The 22142-nt window shown below is 39.9% G+C and overlaps 1 protein-coding gene across 3 annotated transcripts in view; it reads left to right on the plus strand.

Moving 5' to 3' along the window:
* Positions 1-105: 105 nt before the first annotated feature.
* The window catches only part of Orc1 (origin recognition complex subunit 1), a 30303-nt gene continuing 8266 nt past the window's right edge, over positions 106-22142 (plus strand). The window contains exons 1-14 of one of the 3 annotated variants that reach the window (XM_047561694.1): positions 106-316; positions 4362-4459; positions 5879-5978; positions 6578-6705; positions 8438-8616; positions 9888-10206; positions 14988-15354; positions 16338-16442; positions 17132-17327; positions 18998-19095; positions 19622-19723; positions 20052-20223; positions 20959-21066; positions 21317-21466. In XM_047561694.1, the coding sequence (XP_047417650.1) occupies positions 5884-5978; positions 6578-6705; positions 8438-8616; positions 9888-10206; positions 14988-15354; positions 16338-16442; positions 17132-17327; positions 18998-19095; positions 19622-19723; positions 20052-20223; positions 20959-21066; positions 21317-21466 (2019 nt within the window). In that variant the 5' untranslated portion in view covers positions 106-316; positions 4362-4459; positions 5879-5883. The remainder of the gene's footprint in view (positions 317-4361; positions 4460-5878; positions 5979-6577; positions 6706-8437; positions 8617-9887; positions 10207-14987; positions 15355-16337; positions 16443-17131; positions 17328-18997; positions 19096-19621; positions 19724-20051; positions 20224-20958; positions 21067-21316; positions 21467-22142) is intronic. The other 2 variants (XM_047561685.1, XM_047561703.1) reach the window with 2 other exon arrangements.

The raw sequence follows: 22142 nt of genomic DNA on the forward strand, positions 1-22142 counted from the left end.
CTGCACGTTGGCGGATGTACGTCGTGCGCCCCTTAGGTGGGCGGGGCTCACTGGCGTCGCGCTACGGAGACAGCCCGGGGCGGGGCCATACTGTTTGGCGCGAAATTTTCTTTTCAGTGGCTGACTTCGATCCTATCCAGGGACAGATTTGGATACCGCGTGCGGCCTGTAGCTGTAGAGGAGGAATCCAGCTGGGGCAGGTTAGATTTGCTGCAACCCCTCGGAGCTCCCAGAGCACAGGCGGTGAGAAGCTGAGGGCTTGCGACTAGCCCGAGGAAACTTCAGCGCCCGGCGAACGTGGCGGCCTGGGTGTCAGGTGAGTGACCTAAACCTCGAACTGTGAATGTTCTCTGCAACATCACTCACTGATTTATTCATCGGACATGCACCGAAAGCCGGTTCAGTGCCAGGCACTTTTCTAATTCTGCTAAGAGTGGCTCTCTTCCCCATGTCGGTTTCCTTAAAGGCTTCTTGCTCTGCCAGAGACTGAGAATTTGCAGCGGGGAAGCCGGAAACCCACAGCGCGGAAGCGTAAGCATTCTGTCCTCAGTTACCCCAGACTCTCAGGAATGTTCTGGAGCCTTTACTTCCATCTACTTGTCCTCTGAATAGTACTCGCATCATTTCCTCCTTGAGCCACAGTGTAGCAAGCGCTACTGGAAAGGCGAATCAGATGCTATTACCCCGTTTTGCCTATGTAGCGATTACTCCCAGAGATTTGTCCAGGTCATTTTTCGTGGCTTAGGTGCTCCTACCAGATTTCTCTAAATGAGCAACTCTTAACTATGGGCTCCCATCCACATTCTTTCCAGGACAGAAGTCTAATGGCACCCTTTCTCCTTCCTCTAATCCAACCTGCAACAGAAGGGCCTTTTATTGTGACAATTCGGAAAAGTAGTGGACCCGAATGAGGTGTAAGATTGTTATCCTGGTCCACTACTTGTGAAAGTGCAATGATTAAGCGAGACACTGTGCCTCACGATGTAATTCCAGCGACTTCGGAGGCTGAAGCAGGAGGATCACAAGTTCAAGGCCAGCCTTAGCAACTTAGTGAGGCCCTAAAGAATTTAGTGAGTCCCTCTCAAAATAAAAAATAAAAAAAGGTGTGTGTGTATGTGTGTGGTAAAGCACGTCTGGGTTCAATCCCCAGTACTGCAAAGAAAAAGTGATGATTAAATCTGCTTTTAGTTATCTGTAAAATATGAATAATGATTCCTCTTTTCTGCTGTATTAGTTTTTGAATGCCAGTGGCATTTCCATTGTGAAAGCTTGGTTTAACAAGTTTCTCTGCAACCTTTTTAGAACTGTAATAGAGGGCTATATGTGAACTTTAGAAGGTTTCTGAATTCCTTGATATTTTAATACAACTTTTTGTGTAACTTGTGAGTTCCAAAATATTATATTCCAAAAGGATACAAATGAATGCAAGGGAGTGGATTTATAATTTTGCATTTTCTCAATCTTTAATAATCTTAGAATAGTGCCTGGCACACAATTGGTACTAAATAAAATAAGATTAGCCAAAGGAAAGGAAGATTCTATTACATCTGTTTTGTGAGTGAGAGAATTGAGAGCCAGTTGACCTTTTACTCAGTGACTAGGAAGCCTGACTTACTGTATTAAGCCACCAGATGTAAGCTCTCTTACACATTATCCATTTTCACCATGTGTTGTAAGGTGAAGCATGTAAAAGCAGTCTTGGGAATCTGGCTGTTCCAAGTCTGAGTTAGGCAGCTATTCTGTATAAAATTGGATGAAAGTTTCCACCTTGAGATAGTAACATATACCTTACCCCAACCCTAAATTAAGCAAATATTTATTATTGAATACTTACTGTGTACTTACTGTGTACTGACATTGTTCTAAGGTTATCTTGAGAATTAAATGAGATAAATATGTCAAGGGTTTTGACTCAGGCTGTGCATGGTGTCATATACTTGTAATCCCAGCTACTTGGGAGCTGAAGAAGGAGGATCACAAGCTGGAATCCACCCTGAACAACTTAGAGAGATCCTGTCTCAAAATAAAATGAAAAGGGCTGGGGATGTGTCTCAGTGGTAGAGCACTTGCCTAGCATGCATAAGGCCAAATGTTCATTCCCTGTACTACAAAAAAAGAGTTTTGTCTCAATCTTCTGTCATACTGGCTCAAATATCTGGTATCATTTTTACTGCAACTCCTTTATGTTTCCCTTGAGTGTGACTCCTAGACTGAGTGGTGTACATATTCCACATTTCTAATATCTGTGACATCTGTGCTGGGTATCTTTAGAAACGAAAGCCTTCACTAAACCAAGTCAGACCAGCCTCTCCAGTCCACCTTCCATTTTTCTTGGGAAATTTCTGTGTTGAAGGTGGATGAGATAAAGTGCTGGGTGGAGGGTGAGAAAGAGCAGTGAGTTCAATAAGCTGCATATTTATCACTTATGCACTTTTCTTTGTGTAATTCTTCAATGAAAAGTTAAAAAAAGTATGAGTTCTGAAGATGCAACATAAGGAAATCAGCAGATTTCAGGCCTTTTTGTACCTTTGGTGTCTAATTTCCTTAGCTTCATATCATTTTGTTATCTACATAGTTGTAGTTGGCTTAATTTCATCACTATATAGTGCTGTTATGAACATTCTGGTTCTTTTTTTTTTTTTTTTTTTTTTTTTTTGGTACCAGGCATTGAACACTCAGGGTGCTTAACCATGGAATATCCCCACTCCTTTTTTATTATTTTACTTAGAGAGGGTCTTGCTGAGTTGCTTAGGGCTTCACTAAGTTGCTGAGGCTGGCTTTGAACTCTCAGTCCTTCTGCCTCAGCCTCCTGAGCTGCTAGGATTATGGGTGTCATCATGCCTGGCCCTGGTTCATGTCTTTTGATGATATTATGTATTTCTGTTAGAATTGCTGGGCCAATGGGTATGCATATGTTCGGAATTTAAGAAAATTTGATTTTCCAAAGTGGTTGTATCAATTACATTCCCTTTGGTAGTATATTAGCATTCTGGCTGATCTACATCCTCATCACAGCTGCTGTGGCCCTAATTGTTTGATTGATTTATTTTTTATTTTTTATTTTGAGACAGGATCTTGCTAAGTTGGTGAGGCTGGCCTTGAACTTGCAATCCTCTTGCTTCAGCCTTGGAGTCACTGGGAATTATAGATGTGCACCACCAGTCCTGCTCTGATTTATTATTTATTTATTTGTTTGTTTGTTTATTTTGTGGTACTGGGGATTAAACCTGGGGTGCTCTACTACTTAGCTATATCCCCAGCCCTTTACAATTTTTTTTATTTTGAAATAGGGTCTCACTCAGTTGCCCAGGCTGGCCTTGAACTTGTGATACTCCTGCCTCAGCTTCCCAAATTGCTGGGATTATAGGGATGCATCATGGTGCCCTGCTTGTCCTGGTGATTTTTAAAATTCTCTCATTCATTTACCTGTTATATGCCTAGTCCTGACATAGAATTACTAATGCAGTAATGAACAATAAAGAGAAGGTCTCAAGATTTCTGTTCTTTGGAATTTAGCGTTCTAATGTGAGAAACACAGTAAACAGGAAAATAATATGGTGGTCTCTGTTTTGATAATAAGATGTTGGAATAGAACCTAATGGTAGGGTAACTTTCCCATTGGTTATTCAGTGAAGGCCTCTCTGAGGGCTTTCATTGGAACTGAGAACTGAACCATCCCTGGAAAGATGCAGGAAAAGAGAACAGCAGTTATATAAGTCTGAGGGCACTAACAAACTTGGTCTTTTTGAGGTTTGGAACAGGCATGCCGCATAGTGGTAGAAGAACGGCAAGTTATATGGTCCTGGTCCTTCCAGTAACTTTGCTTCCTCGGCCTAGATTAAATCACATACCCGTGTCAACTATCATACCAGTACAGTTTAGTAACACTGATGAATTTTTTTAAAAGTGGAATCATACACCTGTGCACACATTATTTTGGTCTCATCAAGCATGGCTCATGGTCTCCTAATAAAAGGAATTTTAAATTTTTACCTTGACTTGGTTTTTGAAGGAGGATACCTGCTTTAGTAAACTAAAATATGGTCTAGATTTAATAGAATTGAGCATGAATTTAATGTCCTTTGGTATACGTGAATATCTTTTAGATATGAAAATAGTTCTTCCCTATGCCAGTTTTTGGTTTGAAAAAATGAGGTTATTGTGCCCATAAAATAAGTAGTCATAGTCAAAGTGACAAATTAGTCTATATATTTTAGTTAGATTATTCAAGATTTGTAGAAAGTTTGCTGGGAAGTACTAATTTTGCAATAAAGCACTCAGTGCTATTTCCCCATTTTTTAAAAATGAGAGTTTAGTGAGCACTGCAATTTACTTTGCTTTTTTTCTTTGTATTTCAATAGCATATTTTATCTGTCATCATTGTGGAAAAGGCAAACATTTCAAAGTTAATTTCTGAAAGTTTTGTGTTAAATCATCCATCAAAAGAAACATATTGAAGGTAAATTTGTGTTATGCTTCCTTAAATATTTATTTAGATTCAAACATATTTACTAATTTTTACCAAAAGATACCTCAGTATTATTAATCCATATTTACTTTTCATTTGGGCAAGTCTTCCAGTTGGTTTTACTCAGCAATTTTCTTTGCTCTTTCTTCATTTTCACACCATGCCTCACTAAAATTACATTGAGTTTAATAGTGTTATGTTGTGAATTATACTCTCAGTGTAGCTAAAGCGATCATTTATGCATCTTTTGTAAGCAGTTTGTTAATGACTCAATATCTATTTTTTGCCATTAGCTCCCTCAAAAGTTTATGAAAAACAAAAACTTTTCCAAAATCATAAAATCTTAGGGGACAAGAATTCCCCAATAGAGTATAGTATAATACCACTGAGTTCCAGTGGTTCCTTCAATTTTTGAAGGAGGATGTTGTTTCAACATAGACTGAAATTATTGGTCTCCCAATCGTAACTCAGAATAATTCTGTTGGGCTGGATTTTTTTTTTTTTTTAACTCAGTTTTGTCAATTTTATCTCTATAAGAAAAACATGAAATTCAGAGGAAAAGTTTATTATTTTTTAAGTTACTTAAACTTAAAATAATGGATTGGCATTATTATTAGAACTATTAGATTATAAGGTCCACATTCTTTGTAAAGACAATTATATTTGTATTTTCATCCATATTTCTGCTTTCATCACTAAAAATATCTTTTTTTTTCTGTCTTTTAACATAAGCATTTCTTTTTAGCTATTCACAATACTCATATCTGAGCCTGTCAGCTCCAAAGAGACACACCTCTTCCAACTATCAGACCAGTACAGCTTAGTAACACTGATAATTTTTTTTAAAATATAAGTGGAATTATACACTTGATAAAACCCATTGCTGTCTCCAAAATACCACTTGCCCACCTTCTTCATCCCTTGGAACTCATTTCACTCCTTCTTGTCAATGTTCAGTGCAGGAATCTTTCATAGGAAGCCCTCCCTTTTTTAACAGCCACAAGAACTGGTCCTCTAACTTCCAGTGGTTCCTCTGGGCTCTTGGCAGTATTAACTTCCTTAATTGCATTTATGTTTAATCCCTATCTGGATCATAACATTTCATATTGTTAGATGTTCACACCTCTTATGCTTTTTTGTGAGTAAGTACTTCTGTTTGTATTGACCTTCCTGTTTCCCTGGGTGAGAAGAAATAAGGCATATTTGAAGATATACATACATGATGCCAAATCACCTATATTTAATCTTTATGGAGCTTTACTTTTTCCTCAAAGAAATTGTTATCTACCCCTAAATGTGCAGGGTGAGGCAGGGACAGGAAAAAAAAAAAAGGTTGAATTCTTTGGAGGGGGCTATGTCTTAGAATCCATCAGATTTTGCCATGGTAATTCAGTTAAGCCTTTTTCACAGGAGCCATGGCACCCTACCACACAAGACAGAAGATCAGACAGACTTACTCATGGATTGGCAGGCCTTTGCTGGATCGAAAACTGCACCACCGAACGTACACGTGAGTGATGGGGCCCTGTGGTTAGGCTGGAAATACAGCTTCCAAAGCTAAACTGTTAATAACTTGTAGCCAACCTATTCTAGTGCTCATGAATTGAGGACTGAGGGATAGTAGATATGTGTTGATTGCAAGGAGGGGTTTTATGTGATGGGAAAAGGAGGTAGAATAAATAGGGATGGGGCAAAGTTGTGTACATACAATAAGATCATAATTACTTAAGCTGAGTTCTGTGTAACTCTTCATGATAACAAGATAAAGGATGTTATTATGTCCTTCCCAGCTTGATAATTTTGATATTATCATTGGACAGCTCTCCACCGTTGGGAAGCCTTTATTGTTCTTTGTCAATAAGTGAGGGAGGTTAGGTTTGTATTAAGACCTTTAGATTTATCATTCATGCTAAAACAATTAGTTTGGCCCATTTTTGTTTATGCTTAAATATAATTGAGTACATTGGTTTCTCAGGAGGGGAGTTGGTCTGCATAGAGAAATTATTTAGGGGAATTTGTGGTTTGAGAACACTTTCTGGTTCCAGAGGGTCTTGAAGAGTTTTTCCAATCCTAAGAGATTTCCTAATATATTTCTCTGTTACTTCCTAGAGAAATATGTGTGAAAATAGAAGGTTGTTCGACTCCAGTGCATATCCAAGTTGGACAGTTTGTGTTGATTGAAGGGGATGATGATGAAAACCCCTATGTTGCTAAATTGATTGAGTTGTTTGAAGATGGTGAGTTTGGGACTGGAATGAAACCCACTGCCTAATAGGAATAATCTGGAGGTGAAGAGTAGGGGAGGGGCTCGGGTTGTGGTTCAGTGGCAGAGTGCTTGCCTAGCATGTGAGGTACTGGGTTTGATTCTCAGCACCGCATATAAATAAATAAATAAATTAATTAAATAAAGGTCCATTACCAACTAAAATATATATATGTGTGTGTGTGTGTGTATATGTAAATAAAAGAGTAGGAAAGATTGCTGATCCTTAGTTCACAGTAGTGTGCTGAGTGCCTTATACATGTAAGCATCAACCATTTCCTTTTCCATCTAGAAAATTTCTTCACTCATCATAGCAGTACTGGGTAAAATGGAATTGGAGGGCTCAAGAATCCAGCTTTTCCATTAATTCTAGGAGTGGCCATAAAGGCAGATTTGGGGATGATGAGAAAGAATGAGTTTGAGAAAGAGGGAGAAGGAAAAAAATAGGTGATTTGCACTGTGATAAACTTGTGCCCTTTAATTTTGGTGTGAGGAAGTTGGTAATAAATTTTGCAAGTGCATCTTTACAAGGAAAGAGGTAAGTTAGATTAGGGAGGAATATCATTTGGTGTTCAGCTGTTTTACCTAGAGGAACTTGTACATAGGGTTGAAAAGGCCAGGGGTCATTAAGTGCTGAGCCTTGAGCCCTCTGCAAAACAGGAGCACACAGGAAGGTGGGATGAGCCAGGTTCCAAAGGGAGGATTAAGAAGAAAGAACAACTTGAAACTACACAAAACTGCCTCTTCTAGGGATGTAGAAGAGGAATAGCATGAGTTAGAAAGTCCTGTGGCAACTTACTAAGAACAGGAATAGATAAAGCCAGTGGATAAAGATGTTTTTCTTTACACAGGAAAGATACTTGACAAGTATGAGGAAAAACCCAATGAAATTGAAATCCACTAGGGGGAGCACATCAGCAGAAGTGTGGACTTTTGTGTGGAGATTTTAGATTTCCTTTGTGTGCTGCTTCTTTAGATGGCTTTAGTCTGTTTGGAGAGAGTGTAGAAGAGAGGGTGGTGATGATGATACTATTGAATGTATGCTCTGACAGTGATATTAATGGTATATTATAATGATAAAGCTGAAGATTGCAAGCCTGTGATTGCTAAGTCATCTCTATGGCCACTATTCTATTTTTTTTTTTTTTTTTAAGATGTTGATAGACCTCTATTTTATTCATTTATTTAAATGTGGTGCTGAGAATCGAACCCAGTACCTCACACATGCTAGGCAAGTGCTCTACCACTGAGCCACAACCCCAGCCCTATGGTCACTATTCTGATTCTTGCTAGGATATTTTTTTTCCCCTTGCTGCTGTGAAGTATCTTCTTTATAATTACCAATTTGTAGAATTGATCACTGATGATTTAGTCAGTGCCTGTGTTTGGCATAGATCCTCTCAAATGCCTTTTATAATTTGTCCAGTGATGGCACCATTAGGAAATGGAGCAACATGAGTAGAGCTTGGGTGTGGGTTAGAATCAGATTACTGTTGGTTGATCCTATGACATTTGACAAATTATTTAAGGTCCCTGAAGCTTGATTTCTTTGCCTGTGAAAGGCATAGTATTTATGTGCAGGGTTATTATAGGTATTGAATATAATTCATATTGAGGGCTTATCACAGGAACTGGCACATAGGTAGTACTTTGATAAAATGTTATTGCATTTTTTTAATCCTCCCCTTCATACCTAATCATTCTAGATTTTGAACTTCATTCCAAAAAACGTGCTCGGGTGCAGTGGTTTGTCCGATTCTCTGAAGTCCCTGCCCATAAACAGCGCTTGTTGGGACGGAAACCTGATGCGCAGGAGATATTCTGGTATGACTACCCTGCCTGTGATAGCAACATTAGTGCTGAGACCATCATTGGCCCAGTTCAGGTAGGTGGTGCCTTGATCCCAGGTTCTGTCTTGAAGCTTACTTTTGTCTACCTTCTAAACTGCAAGACCTTAGAAATTTACTGGCTCTAATTTACCCCATGGGAATGAATTTTATCCTGTTATTTTCTCCATTGGCCTGCCTACTTCATCTCAACAAATATTTATTTAGAGCACATATCATGTGTTAGGAACCTCGTGGAGGAAGTGACATTTGGGTTATGACCTGAGGGATAAGCAGAAATTAGCAAATATGTCTCAGTAGAAAACTATATTTAGCTATGATTGTGGCAGGTGTAAGGCATTGTGAAGCTGAATATGCTTTGGTAAATGAGGACTTCACTTTGAGTAAATCAGTTCAAAGAGTGCTAGTTGCTGCAGGCAAATTTGTGTTATGGGATTTTATAACAAATCAGGAGCTACTGAGCTGCTCATTTGTAGGCTGAAGCAGGACACTAGTTTGGATACTAAATTTATGGCTTATTTCTGGACTACTTCAGTCCCCCGAAGTGGGATTAGATCAGGATGTGAAGTGTGGTTTTAGGATTAGGTGGTTGGATTAACAGTTGGGCTGGGAGACTGGTCTGGCAGTAATACAGTAATTACAGTCCAGGTTAAATAAGTAAAGGAGGGAAAGTCAGATGTAGAAGTTGAAGCTGCAGGGTGGGTAGATTTGGAAGGGCAGAATGCAGAGGAGTGTTCAGGCAGGAGATGTTGGAGGGAATGAGCAGGACTGTGAAAACCACGCTCCATTAGTGGTGCAAGGCCATGCTGAGGAACCCTGAACCCTGTAAGTAGGCTGGGGCCAGATTTTAGAAGGCAATGAAAATAATCTGATCTTACTATGGTGGAGAGCCTCTATTAGCTGTTGAGCAGGGGAACATGTTTACAGAAACTTCTATGGGAAAATTTGACCTTGGAGGAAAGGAAAGCAGGGGAGGGTGTAGATATCAGCTATATGAAGTCTGAAATTATCTAGGAGTGAAATGATGTGTACTCACACTAGGGTAACAGCAGAAGTTAAGAGATGAAGCCAATACAAATTTTAAAAATGGAAAGGAATCATTTATATATTTCACTGATGTCTTTCAAGCTATTAATGATTAAGTGTTCAGTTTTTTTGTCAATATGCTATGTAATATCTGCGCTCTTTTAGATTGAAAAGATAACATTCCGTGTAGAGATGTAGGCTTAACTGTTTTTTTTTAATCACAGCACTGTTAGAGTCTTCCTTGGCTCATCTTTTCCTATTCATGTATACTTCCTAAATTCAGGTAGTAGCTTTAGCTCCAGATGAAGTGATACCTGTGGATCTGAAAAATGAGAAAATATTTTTTGTGAAACTATCCTGGAATGAAAAGAAGTTCAGACCATTGTCCCCAGAACTATTTGCAGAGTTGGAGAAACTGCAAGAAAGCAGCCCCAAGTGCCAGAAGTCTGTGGAAGCCATGACTAAGAACATAGAAAGCCCTGCTTGGACCACAACAGAACAAGTGGTCAAAAGGATTGAATCAAGTCACTCTGCCTCCAAATCTCGCCAAACTCCTACCCATCCTGTTGTCCCCACTGCAAGGAAGAGGCTGGAGCTCGGCAGTAAGTGTTGTGTGGGTCTCAGGGCAGTATTGAGGCTGAAGGAACACTATGAAATATTAATTCATATGAGAGTATTGAATTAGTGCAGTAGGCCAAGAATTTGTTAGATATATGTTAAAATATATATAACATGAATTTTATTACCATTTTGATAGTTTTTCAGTGGTAGTAAGTACATTCACATGGTTGTGCAACCACCACTGTCATCTTCAATTTGAACCTCTATATCCATTAAATCCTAACTTCCAACCCTTCCCCCTTTTCCTAGCCCCTGGAAACCACTGTTCTCTTTTTATGACTTTAAGAATTTGATTACACTAAATAATCCCATAAGTGTAATCACAGGATTTCTCCTTTTGTGACTGGTTTATTTTACTTACCAGAATGTTCTCAAGGGTCATCCATGTTGAGTATGTGTCAGAATTTCCTTGCTTTCAAGGCTGAATAATATTTCAGTACATGTATGTATCACATTTTTTTTATCAGTATTCCTCTGTCTGCGGACATTTGGCTATTGCAGTAACACTGTTTTAGGCACAGATAGGACAAATATCTCTTGGAGAGCATGCTTCCTATACTTCTGGGTATCCCAGAAGTGGGACTGTTGGATCACACGATAATTCTTTTCCTTTTTAAGGAACTGTTATACAGTGGCTACGTCATTTTAATTCCCATGCCTAGTGTGAAGAGTTCCAGTTTCTCCATGTACTCACCTATGCTTCTAATTTTCTGATTTTTTTCTTTTTATAGCAGCCATCCTAATTTTATATACAAAGTAGCATCTGATTGTGGAGGACAGTTTTTCTTTTCTAAAAATTCAAATTATTTTTCATTGACTTCATAATTGTGTTACATTTATGGGGTAAAATGTGATGTTTTCTTTTATGTGTACAATCATGTCATATCAAGCTAATTAATATGTCCATCACCTCACTTACCTAACATTTATTATGGTAATATATTTGAAGTTTGCTATTGGTTATTCTGAAATATACAATTATTATTGCTAGTTATTGCTATTCAGTAGATCTCAAAAATCATTCCTTTGTCTCACTGAAACTTTGTACCCTTGACGAACAACTACCCACTCATTTGCTCCCCACCTGCCTAGCCTTTGGTAACCATCATTCTGCTCTACCTCTATGGATTCAACTGTTTTAGATTCATCATATAAGTGAGATCATATGGTATATTTTCTTTTTGTGCCTGGCTTATTTCATTAATGTAATGTCCTCTAGATTCATCCATATTGTCTTCTTGTGGTTTTGGTTTGCATTTCTCTAGTGGTTCAGTGATATTGAGCTCCGAAGTCAGGTATTTCTTCAAGAGCCCTACTGCAGAGAGGACACTGCTTCTAGAACCTCAGTGGAACAGCTAGGGGACCTCATACGTGTTAAAACTGTTTAATTCATACTGATACTTTTAATCCAAACCATAGGGTCCTTCCCATATTTCACATTATATCTGTTCTCCTTCAGGAAGACCCTGGTTCCTGAAGTAATCTTAATATACACAAAATAGTAAAATAGTTCCACAATTGCTATACCAATGCCCCCACCAACAGTAAACTCAAAAGTTGAAAATTTATTTGCGGTTCTTTATGCCTTTGGAATATATTACATGAAGTGAATAAAGACACTTTAATTTTATTTCTTCTGAAAAACAAATTGTTATTGGTGGCATACAGGTTGGTTCTTTTAATTCTGTTTAACTTTAGGGCTTTTCCCATCCTGATTTAATTTATTACTTCTTGGTTCATTATGTATATTAGCAGATTTTATACACATAATACATTCATGTGTGCATGAATATGAGCATGCCTTTTTTATTTTTCATTCTTACTCAGTAGGACAGCACACTGGATTCATTCTTTTCTGACCTGCTTTTCACTCGTAAAGTGAACCTGAATGTCTCTCCATGGCTGTTCTGAGAGCTCAGACCTATCTTGTTATATGCCATTAATCCTTTTGAATTTTTTTATATATGCCAAGTTTCAGATATGTTTTTTTGTGGTACTGGGGATTGAACCCAGGGACACTTGATTACTGAGCCACATCCCTTTTCATTTTTTATTTTGAGAAAGGTTCCTGCTAAGTTGCCCAGGCTGACCTTGAGCTTGCAATCTTCCTGCCTCAGCCTCTCAAGTCACTGGGATTACAGGCATGCACCACTGTATCTTACTAAGTTGTTTGTAATTTTGGCCTCTTTAGACAGCATATGTTTTAGGAACTGAATATGAAATATAACACATTTGGAAAATGGAGAAAACAGACAAGATTTGTAATATCACTTTCAGAAATTATTGTAGTATTTTTTGACTGTTGAGTACATAGGATTTTGAAAGTTATGGCAAGGAATTTACACTTGATACAGTTATACAATTAGAGGAAGGAAAAATGGTGAAAATATTTTGGATGAGGCAGAAAGACAGGGAATGAGGTAGGAGGGAGGCCAGGAATTTGAAACATATTTGTATGAATCTAGATAAAATAAACGAAGGAATAAATTTAGCTGATGTTCGAAGACTTTTAAAATCTGACCCTAAATAGCTTTTTTTTGGCAGGAAAGTGAGGGGCACCTGGGATTGAACTCAGTGGCACTCCACCATTGAGCCACATCCCCGGCCTTATTTTGAATTTTATTTAGAGACAGGGTCTCGCTGAGTTGCTTAGGTTCTCGATAAGTTGCTGAGGCTGGCTTTGAACTCTCAATCCTCCTGTCTTAGTCTCCTGAGCCACTGGGATTACAGGTGTATGCCACCGCTTCTGGCCCTAAATAACATTTTGAAGTCAGGTTTAGTTTAGAGACTGTAAAATTTCCCCTTATAGTATATAAAGATTGAGTATCCCTTACCTGAAGTTTGGAACCAGAAGTGTTTTGAATTTTGGAATATTGCATATGCATAATTCGGTATCTTCGTAATGGGACCTAAGTCTAAACACAAAATTCATATATGTTTCAGATGCCTTTCATAAACCTAGACTGAAGGTAGTTTTATATAGTACTTGTAGTGTGCCTGCAGTATGCCTGTGACCCATTACATGAGGTCCGGTGTGGTACTTCCCACTTATGGTGTCATGTTAACACTTACAAAGTTTCAGAATGTGATGCATTTTATATTTCAGAATTTGGGTTTAGGGATGCTTACCTTGCATGGACTAAGTCTTTACAGGTGCACAGATTTATGTTAACTACCTTTATAATCAAAATGTAGAACAGTTTCCCACCAAAATATTCTTATGCCCCTTTGCAGTCAACCATCCCTTCCCCTCTCCAGTCTCTGGATGTGTTTGTTGATGTTTTTATAGTTTGCCTTTTTTACAATAGTATATGGTTGAAAGCATAGTCATTGGCTTTTAGTTTGTCGCCTTTCACCACAGTTTATTGATTCCCAGTATAAGAAGATCTGCATTGTTTGTAGTTTTCAGTGATTATGAATAAAGCTGCCATAACAATTCATACACAGGCACTAAATTACTCGTTGAGCCTTGCTGGTTCCTGTCCCTGACACCACGGGCATGACAAGTGAGCTTCCTATGCTCAGAGCTTTCCTGCCTTGCTTCCATAGCTCATGGCCATTTCTCCTTTGTTCTCTTCATATGTCCCCTCCTTTGTCTTTCACATCTGTTGGAATTTTACCTTTCCATTAAGATCTATCTCAAAAGCCATCTTTATTAGTATCTAGGTACTTCAGGACCTTTATTTGCTTCATCTTGTAGACACTTGTGCCTGTCATTTCCCCAGTTAGATCAGAGTGTTCTTTGAATAAGGATCAGGGTTGAGTCTCATTCAGCTTTTTTCCTCCTGGTGGCTGGCACATACTTTTTAATGGCTTAGTTGTACTATGAGTGAATGGCTGGGGTGGTTTATGCCTATGGTCCTGGAGAGGCTGGAGCAAATCCACATGGATCTGTGTTCACAGATCTCAGATAATTGTCCCCAGAAATCCCTCTTTTCTCTTAATGGCAGATACAATCTGGGTTAAGAGAAATCTTGGTTTTACTCAGTGGCATCACTAGTATAAATTTGAGGGTGTGCAAGATCACACCTGGTTGAGAACCACTGTTCTGGTACAGTCAGGGAAACTTGATTACTGAAAACTTATCCTTCAATGCTGACTTAGAAGTTTACTTTTAGGCCAGGCATGGTGGTGCATGTCTGTAATCCCAGCAGCTCAGGAGGCTGAAGCAGGAGGATCACAAGTTCAAGGCCAGCCTCAGCAATTAGTAAGGTCCTAAGCAACTTATCAAGACTCTGTCTCAAAATAAAAAATAAAAAAAGGGATGTGGCTCAGTAACTAAGCACCCATGGGTCTAATCCCCAGTACCAAAACAAAAGATGTTGACTTTTAGGGGTTGGGTGTATAGCTCAGTGGTAGAGTGCATGCTTCATGCACAAGGTTCAATCCCCGGCACAAACAAATAACATCACTTATGGTTCTAACTAGGAGATTCGCTAGTAAATTTAGGAGTCAGAAAATAAAAGAGCGGGCTGGGGAGATAGCTCAGCTGGTAGAGTGCTTGCCTTGCAAGCACAAGGCCCTGAGTTTGATCCCCAGTACCACAAAAAAAAAAAAAGAAAGAAGAAAGAAAGAAAAAAAAGAAAGAAAGAAAGAAAGAAAATAAAAGAGCTTCCTGGCTGAGAGAAAGAAATAATGGAATAATTCAAAGTATGGATAACATATTTTTGTATGACGTCACTGAATTTAGTTGAAATGAGATTGAGAATGTATATATTGCTAGGTCTAACATTCCCACATCTGTCATGTCTCTTGGGCTTAGGTTTCCCTAGGACACCTCACACTAAGATATCCCAGCCTACTTCACAGGCTTCCTTGGATTCTTCAGGAAGAACTAAGCGAAAAGTGAACTTCTCTGAAACTACCTCACAGACGAAGAGGTCTCACTTATATAGAAGTGAGATGTCTTCTCCAGCACTGAAAATCCCAGAGAAGACTGGAAAAGTTCAACCCTTTTGTGCCAAGGATGTTAAGAAGGCTTCACCTAAATGTTGCATGATCCTGAGAACCCGAGTGCCTGCTTTGAAAACCACCCAGATTAATGAGGAGAGAACACTTACCCCTGTCAAGGGGGGTCAGAGACCTTCAGTGCCCTCTGTGGTTCTGAAACCAGAAAACATCAAAAAGAGGTGACCATGGACTTTTTCCTGTTCCATAGAGCAAATCAAGATCCTTCGTGTGACATAAAATGTAATCAGATAACTTAGATCAGTGGCTTGTAGACCTGACTGTCACAGAATCAGCAGAGAGCTTTTCCAAAATAGATTCCTAAGCCTCTTCTCATACCTAGTGAATTGGGCTTTAAGCACTGGGCCCTGGGATTGGTATTTTGGGAAAAGTTTTTTTCATGATTCTTACATACCAGCTGTCACTTGAAGATCATTGTAGTAGAAGGATATTTCCCAAACCTGCATTGCCTCACAATTCAGGCTTTCATTAGTTGCTGTGGCTTTTTGTCACATTTTCACAATCATTTTTTGAATCACTATTGGTGTTTCAAGGATTTTTTTTTTCCTGGTGTTTGGGATAGAACCTATGGCCTTGTGCATGCTAGGTAAACAGTACCACTAAGCTACATTCCCAGCCCATGTTGGTGTTTTAAAATCCGAAACCATTCTCAAATATAATAACAGAAGATAATACATCTAGAACAACATTGAAAGTTGACACTAGCTAATATTTGTAGATGAACTATTCAAATGAAAATGTGACCAGCCAGAAATTACATATCAGTGTTTCCTGAATAGAAACTCCTAACACCTAACTCAAAATAGGTTGCACAATCAGTGCTTTATATTGAGTATATATTTGCATTTCTGCTGACCTTGAGTGTGGGTACAGAATAAATTCATGGACATATCAGAAACACAGACAATAAACTGGGATTACTATGTTCTGGTCTGTAGTTGGGGAGGTGATAAGTTGGCTCTAAATGATAAACTTTAAGTGAATTTTGATCCCTGACTTTGAGTCAAGTTTCATTAATACATTTTTTAGCAAAGTGTGATTAACTCTTCCCAAGATAGCTGAAAAAGAATAGAAGGCAGTCAGTCCACTTCTAGTGCCTGGTTCCCAAAACCGTTTACCATAACTTTGCTACAATATCTTGCAGGGAGGCAAAGGAACCAGAAACTCAGAATCAAGCTACCGCTACTTCCCATCGAATCCGCAGAAGGAGTTCTCTCTTGACTTTGAATCGAATTAGGCAGCAGCTTCGGTAAGACTGCCCTTGGGTAGCCAGAAAAACATAATTGCTGAAGGACATCTATGACTTTATCCTTTAATGCCTTTTCTATTATTTGTTTTTTTTTTTTTGTTTTTTTTTGTTTTTTTTTTTTTGTGTGGTGCTGGGGATTGAACCCGGGGCCTTGTGCTTGCAAGGCAAGCACTCTACCAACTGAGCTATTTCCCCAGCCCTATTTATTATTTTTTGATCCACTGAAATTCAACTTTTACCTAGCATATCTGGAATTAAGTTCCACACAAATGTCATATTTTGAAAGGGACAAGAACCATTGCTCTGACTCCCATGATCATTGCCAGCAACTCTGCTGGTGGTGTGGGATGCCTAAAAGCATGAAGTTTGATTCTGATAGATCCTGATTTGAATTTGAGCTTTTGAATCTGTGAAATTTGGTAAGGTTATTTAACTTTTTTAAGTTTCCGTTTTTCCTCTGTAAAGTAGGAATATTAATATACGAATCACAAACATGTTGAGGGTCTTAATGAGATAAATAACACCCTTAGCAGAAGGTCTCAGAAGCAAGTCCCTGGGAAGTGGAATAAATTTTTTATTACCTGGTGGCAAGAGAAGCTGTGATGCCTCTTAATCCATATTGACCTTTATGGAGTTCTTAATTAGGCTTGAACACTGACTATGAGAAAATAATATGACCCACCATTCAGGGTTTTAGAAAACAATAAAAGTGACCAAGAAGAGGAAGAGTTCCTGCCAACAGCAGAGGTTTCAGACTCCAGCAGTGAGGAGGAAGAGGCATCTACTCCAGCCCTTTCAAGGAGAAATACCAGATGCATATCCAGAAACCTGCGACCTTTCTTGAAACCATCCATACAGACCCCCTCCAAGACACCAAAGAAAATGGTAAGGTCCTTCAGGGTTTATTTTCCAGTGAAGTGTCCTTTTTCTAGTTTAAAGGTTGCAAATGCTGAGATCACGTAATAAAAGCTGGATTCTAAGCACAGGTTTGTCATATCCAAAGCTATTCCTGTTGAATTGTCCAAAGAAGAGTAGACCCAAGTAAACCCAAGATCTGAAAATGAATCCAGTCTACAGTGATATTTGATTTTAAGATTTTTTTTTTTTTTTTTTTGGCAGGCAGGTACCAGGGATTGAACTCAGGGACATTTAATCACTGAGCCACATCCCCAGCCCTGTCTTTGTATTTTATTTAGAGACAAGGTCTCACTAAGTTGCTTAACTCCTTGTTTTTGCTGAGGCTGGCTTTGAATTCGTGATCCTTCTGCCTCAGCCTTCTGAGCTGCTGGGATTACAGGGGTGCGCCACTACACGTGGCCCAAGTTCCATCTTGATATGGAAAAAATGGCTATCAGTTTTATAAAATGTCTTATTTCCCAGCCATTTTCCAATCTACAAAGATGCTCTATAAATTAAACTGTTTTATCCTAACATTTTGAGTGTTCCTGAGTTCAGTCCCCAGGTGGGGGAAAGAAAAAAAAAGATGGAACTTGGTCCTGGTGTGGTGACCCATGCCTATAATCCCAGCAGCTAGGGAGGCTGAGGCAGGAGGATCATGAGTTCAAAGCCAGACTCAGCAAAAGCAAGGCACTAAGCAACTCAGTGAGACTCTGTCTTTAAATAAAATACAAAATAGGGCTGGAGATGTGGCTCAGTGGTTGAGTACCCCTGAGTTCAATCCCCAGTGCCCCTCACCAACGCGCCCCCCCCAAAAAAAAAAGGAACTTGGGTGGAAGTCAAAAGCCCTAAGGAAGGGAGTCCAACAGATCACATGTGGTCTAGAGAACCTTTTACCTGGAGTTCCTCAAATATGCAAATTGCTCCCTCTTGTTCTGATTTGATTGCATTTCCTGAGTCACCAAAAGGAAGGGATACAGTCTATGGGGCACCTTCAACATATTGAAAAAGAACATCAGAAGTCCTCCAGGCTTCTTGTTACCTTCGCAGCAAGGTTTTCTTATTCTTTGCTGTTTTGTGCATAATCAATACATTTTTAAACAGAGTCTTAAGTGCCTTCTTTCTGAGGCAGAGGTGGAGATATGGTTGTCCGTGGCTCACTGTGAGAAGGAGGGAACAGGAACAGGCCTGCTCCAACCAGCCAGGAGCAAGGAAGAAGGGAGATAGGAACATGCGCCTGAGCAGTGATCCTGGCTTTAGAGTGAAAAAATCAGATGAGATTTCTCCTAAGTACTGTGTTGTGGATTGTGGAAATCCTGAACGAAAGCTTAACCATATTTTTAAACAGAATGAGAAAAAGAACTTAGGACCCAAACCCAATTTCCAGCTATTCATTTCCCCTCTCTTTGGGCATAGTAGTTGGGATTTTTAAATTTCTTGTCTTTCAAGAAAATTTTTTAAAATAGTGGGTTTTTTCCTATATACCTATCTATGAACAAAGTGCATGTGTATTGTGAGGTAGAGGGGGTGAGTCATGGTACTTCATGCAGCCATAAGAGGAGGATTTTATCACTTCTCTTTTACCTGATCAGTGTGATGTGTCCTGCATGGTGTTTTGCCTTGTTTTTCCTTCTGAATCATGTTCTCTTTGAATACAGGCCAAGTCTAGAACACCACGTTGCGCCACTCCCCAGATCCGGAGCCGAAACCTGACTACCCCAGAGCCAGCCAGCATGCTAGAGGAGGCCCGACTGAGGTAGTGCTGTTCTGGGGCCCTGTTTAGGCAGGCAGGAGGTATGGGGCCTCTGCTTCACATAAAATGGGGGAGTTTGCCGTCACTGTTGTACCCAATAATGGTAGAGGATAAAGTGAGTGTGTTTAGAAGGAAACCTCTCAAGCAGCATCTGGCTGAGCTAACATGTTCAGGCTCTGGGGGCATCATCTTCTGGTTGACTGCCACCATCTTCTCAGGATCAAGAGCTGATTAGTCAAGATGTACCTCTGAGTTACAATGTACCCTTTAGAACCATGTGGGGACTTTTTCAAAACGCAAAATCCTAGATCCTGTCAGAAATCAAGTAAATCAGAAACTCTTATATGAAGAGGTCCACTGGAGTTATTGGTTAAGTAATTCCATGCAGAGATTTAAGAACGAAGGCATCCCCTTCCATTTGTGATTGCATTTTCTTGCAGTAACACTAGACATGTGCTTTCCAATTATTATTGAGTAGGTGATGAAGTGCTTCCAAAACTTTTTTTCTTCCATTTACTACCAATTGTAGGCTACATGTTTCTGCTGTGCCTGAGTCTCTCCCCTGTCGGGAACAGGAATTCCAGGACATCTACAGCTTTGTGGAAAGTAAACTCTTTGACCGTACTGGAGGGTGAGTTGTGCTGAGGTAGGCAGTATTTGGGAAAGAAGCCTAAGGGGAACCATTGCTGAATCCTATATCTTCTGAAGCAGCTTTTATTTTGTTCTGTAAGAGTAGGATTTCTGCCTTTCAGAAAAAATGAAACTGGTTATCTCTGAATGGGTGGTTTGCATATAGTGTTGCTTGTGGAAAGAATGATTCAATCTAAAAAAGGTCCTACCCTAACCCGCTTTCAAGTATGGACCTAACTGTCCCACCTCCACATTTTGGGGGTCTCAGTGCTTCCTAGCATGAGGTAGCCAGCACAGACAAACTAATAGGTGTTTACTTCTTGCCCTAGGTGCATGTATATTTCTGGGGTCCCTGGAACAGGAAAGACTGCCACTGTGCATGAGGTGATACGCTGCCTGCAGCAGGCAGCTCAAGCAAATGATGTCCCTCCCTTTCAATACATTGAGGTCAATGGCATGAAACTGACAGAGCCCCACCAAGTGTATGTGCAAATCTTGCAGGTAAGCAAAGCTCCCTGACCTTTTTGGAAAATAAGATTTCCTAGTGGCACATGTTAAAGGAAAAGTTTATTTTGTGTATTTCATGTTTATGATGTTCCAGGCATTGCTCTTCATGTAGTGGTAGCAAGGGAGGGTACCTTAAGGTCTAGGAGCTGGATAATGAATGAGCCTAAAGGAAGCCTTTAGCTCAGAGGAGGTAGATGGCAATCCATGGAAGAGGGGGCAAGGCAGGCCACACTCTTATGTTCATCAGCTGTGACTTTGGAGCAGATAATGTCTGGATATGGAATGGTGCACAGTGACATCAGCAGGCTTTTGGGATCAGTGTGTGACTCATTTGCTTTTCGTCTTTCTTTTAGCACCAGGGATTGAACCTGGGGCACTTATTCTCTGAGCCATACCCCTAGGTCTTTTTACATTCTTTATTTTGCAACAGCTTCTCTATAAGGCTGGCTTTGAACTTTTGATCCTCCTGCCTCAGCCTCCCAAGGAACTGTGATTACAGGTGTGCAGCACCACACCTGGTGCTTGTTTGCATTTTAAACACAGTTTTTTATCTTCTTCTTCTGTGCCTTTTCCTGTCCTTTCAGGTTAAGGTTAAGACTAAAGTGCAAGGCAGAGAATAGTATACTGAAGTCCTTGGGCTAAATAGCTTCCTAATTTTAAAGATGTTTACATTAAGCCCATGGGAATAAAATCCTTACTGTTTACCACACTGTTTTCCCCTCAATGCAGAAACTGACAGGCCAGAAGGCAACCGCTAACCATGCTGCAAAACTACTGGCCAAGCGATTCTGCGCCAGTGCATCCCCTCAGGAAACCACTGTTCTGCTTGTGGATGAGGTAAGGTGTCCTGCGAGAACTGGAAAAGAATTGGGCAGTACTTAACTGTGATGTTCCAGAAGCAAGTGCTGGCTGGGAGGGTGTGCCAGGTCCCTTTTGCTTTCATCCAGATGTGTTCATCAGTGACTTTACTGCTTTGCTGGTGTGACCTGGACAGCACAGGCAACTAAAGAGTGGTAATAGGTCTTCACTCTGGGGCCCTGGCTCGTCTCACTGATGAACCCTGTGTCTATGTCCTCTTCCCTGGCAGCTTGACCTTCTGTGGACTCACAAACAAGATGTAATGTACAATCTCTTTGACTGGCCCACTCACAAGGAGGCCCAACTGGTAGTCCTGACCATAGCCAACACCATGGACCTGCCAGAGCGGATCATGATGAACCGGGTGTCAAGCCGACTGGTAGGTCCTAGGCAGTTCTTAAACTGTTCTTACAGATCCATAAGCTGGGCCAGGATGTTCTCTGTAGAAATGAAAACATAGAAATCAAGAAATTATGGTTTCTATTCTGCTTTTAATTTCTATGTTGGAATGAAAAGCCATTGTGTGATTTTCTACAAATATCATTTCTTGACGTTCTGCTTACCTGTGCAGTTTTTATTTGTTTGTTTGTTTTTTGCAGTACCGGGGATTGAATCCAGGGTTACTTACCACTGAGCTACTTCCCTAGCCATTTTTATTTTTTATTTTGAGGCAGGGTCTCACTAAGTTGCCAAGCTGGCCTCAAACATGTGATCCTCCTGCCTCAGGGTTTACAAGCCTTTGCCACCATACCTGGCTTACTTGTATACTTTTAAACTGCATAGAGTCCTAGATGTTTATTTTTAACAACATCAAAGCACTTGCCACCTGACACCTGATAGGTACTTGGAGTAGAGGAATGAGCCAGGCAGACTCAATCTCTGCCTGGGCTTTGTGGTCCAGCAGGAAGCACAGTGTCAAATTATGGAGAGCATGATAAGGGATGCCATGGGTGTGTAGTGCAGGGCATGGGTCCAGCGATCCTTCTGACCACGTGGAGTGGACCACCTCTGCATCTGTCTATTTCCAAATGATTCTGTTAGACTAAAAGGATCTT

Source organism: Sciurus carolinensis, chromosome 1 (assembly GCF_902686445.1).
Source record: "Sciurus carolinensis chromosome 1, mSciCar1.2, whole genome shotgun sequence".
Taxonomy (NCBI): domain Eukaryota; kingdom Metazoa; phylum Chordata; class Mammalia; order Rodentia; family Sciuridae; genus Sciurus; species Sciurus carolinensis.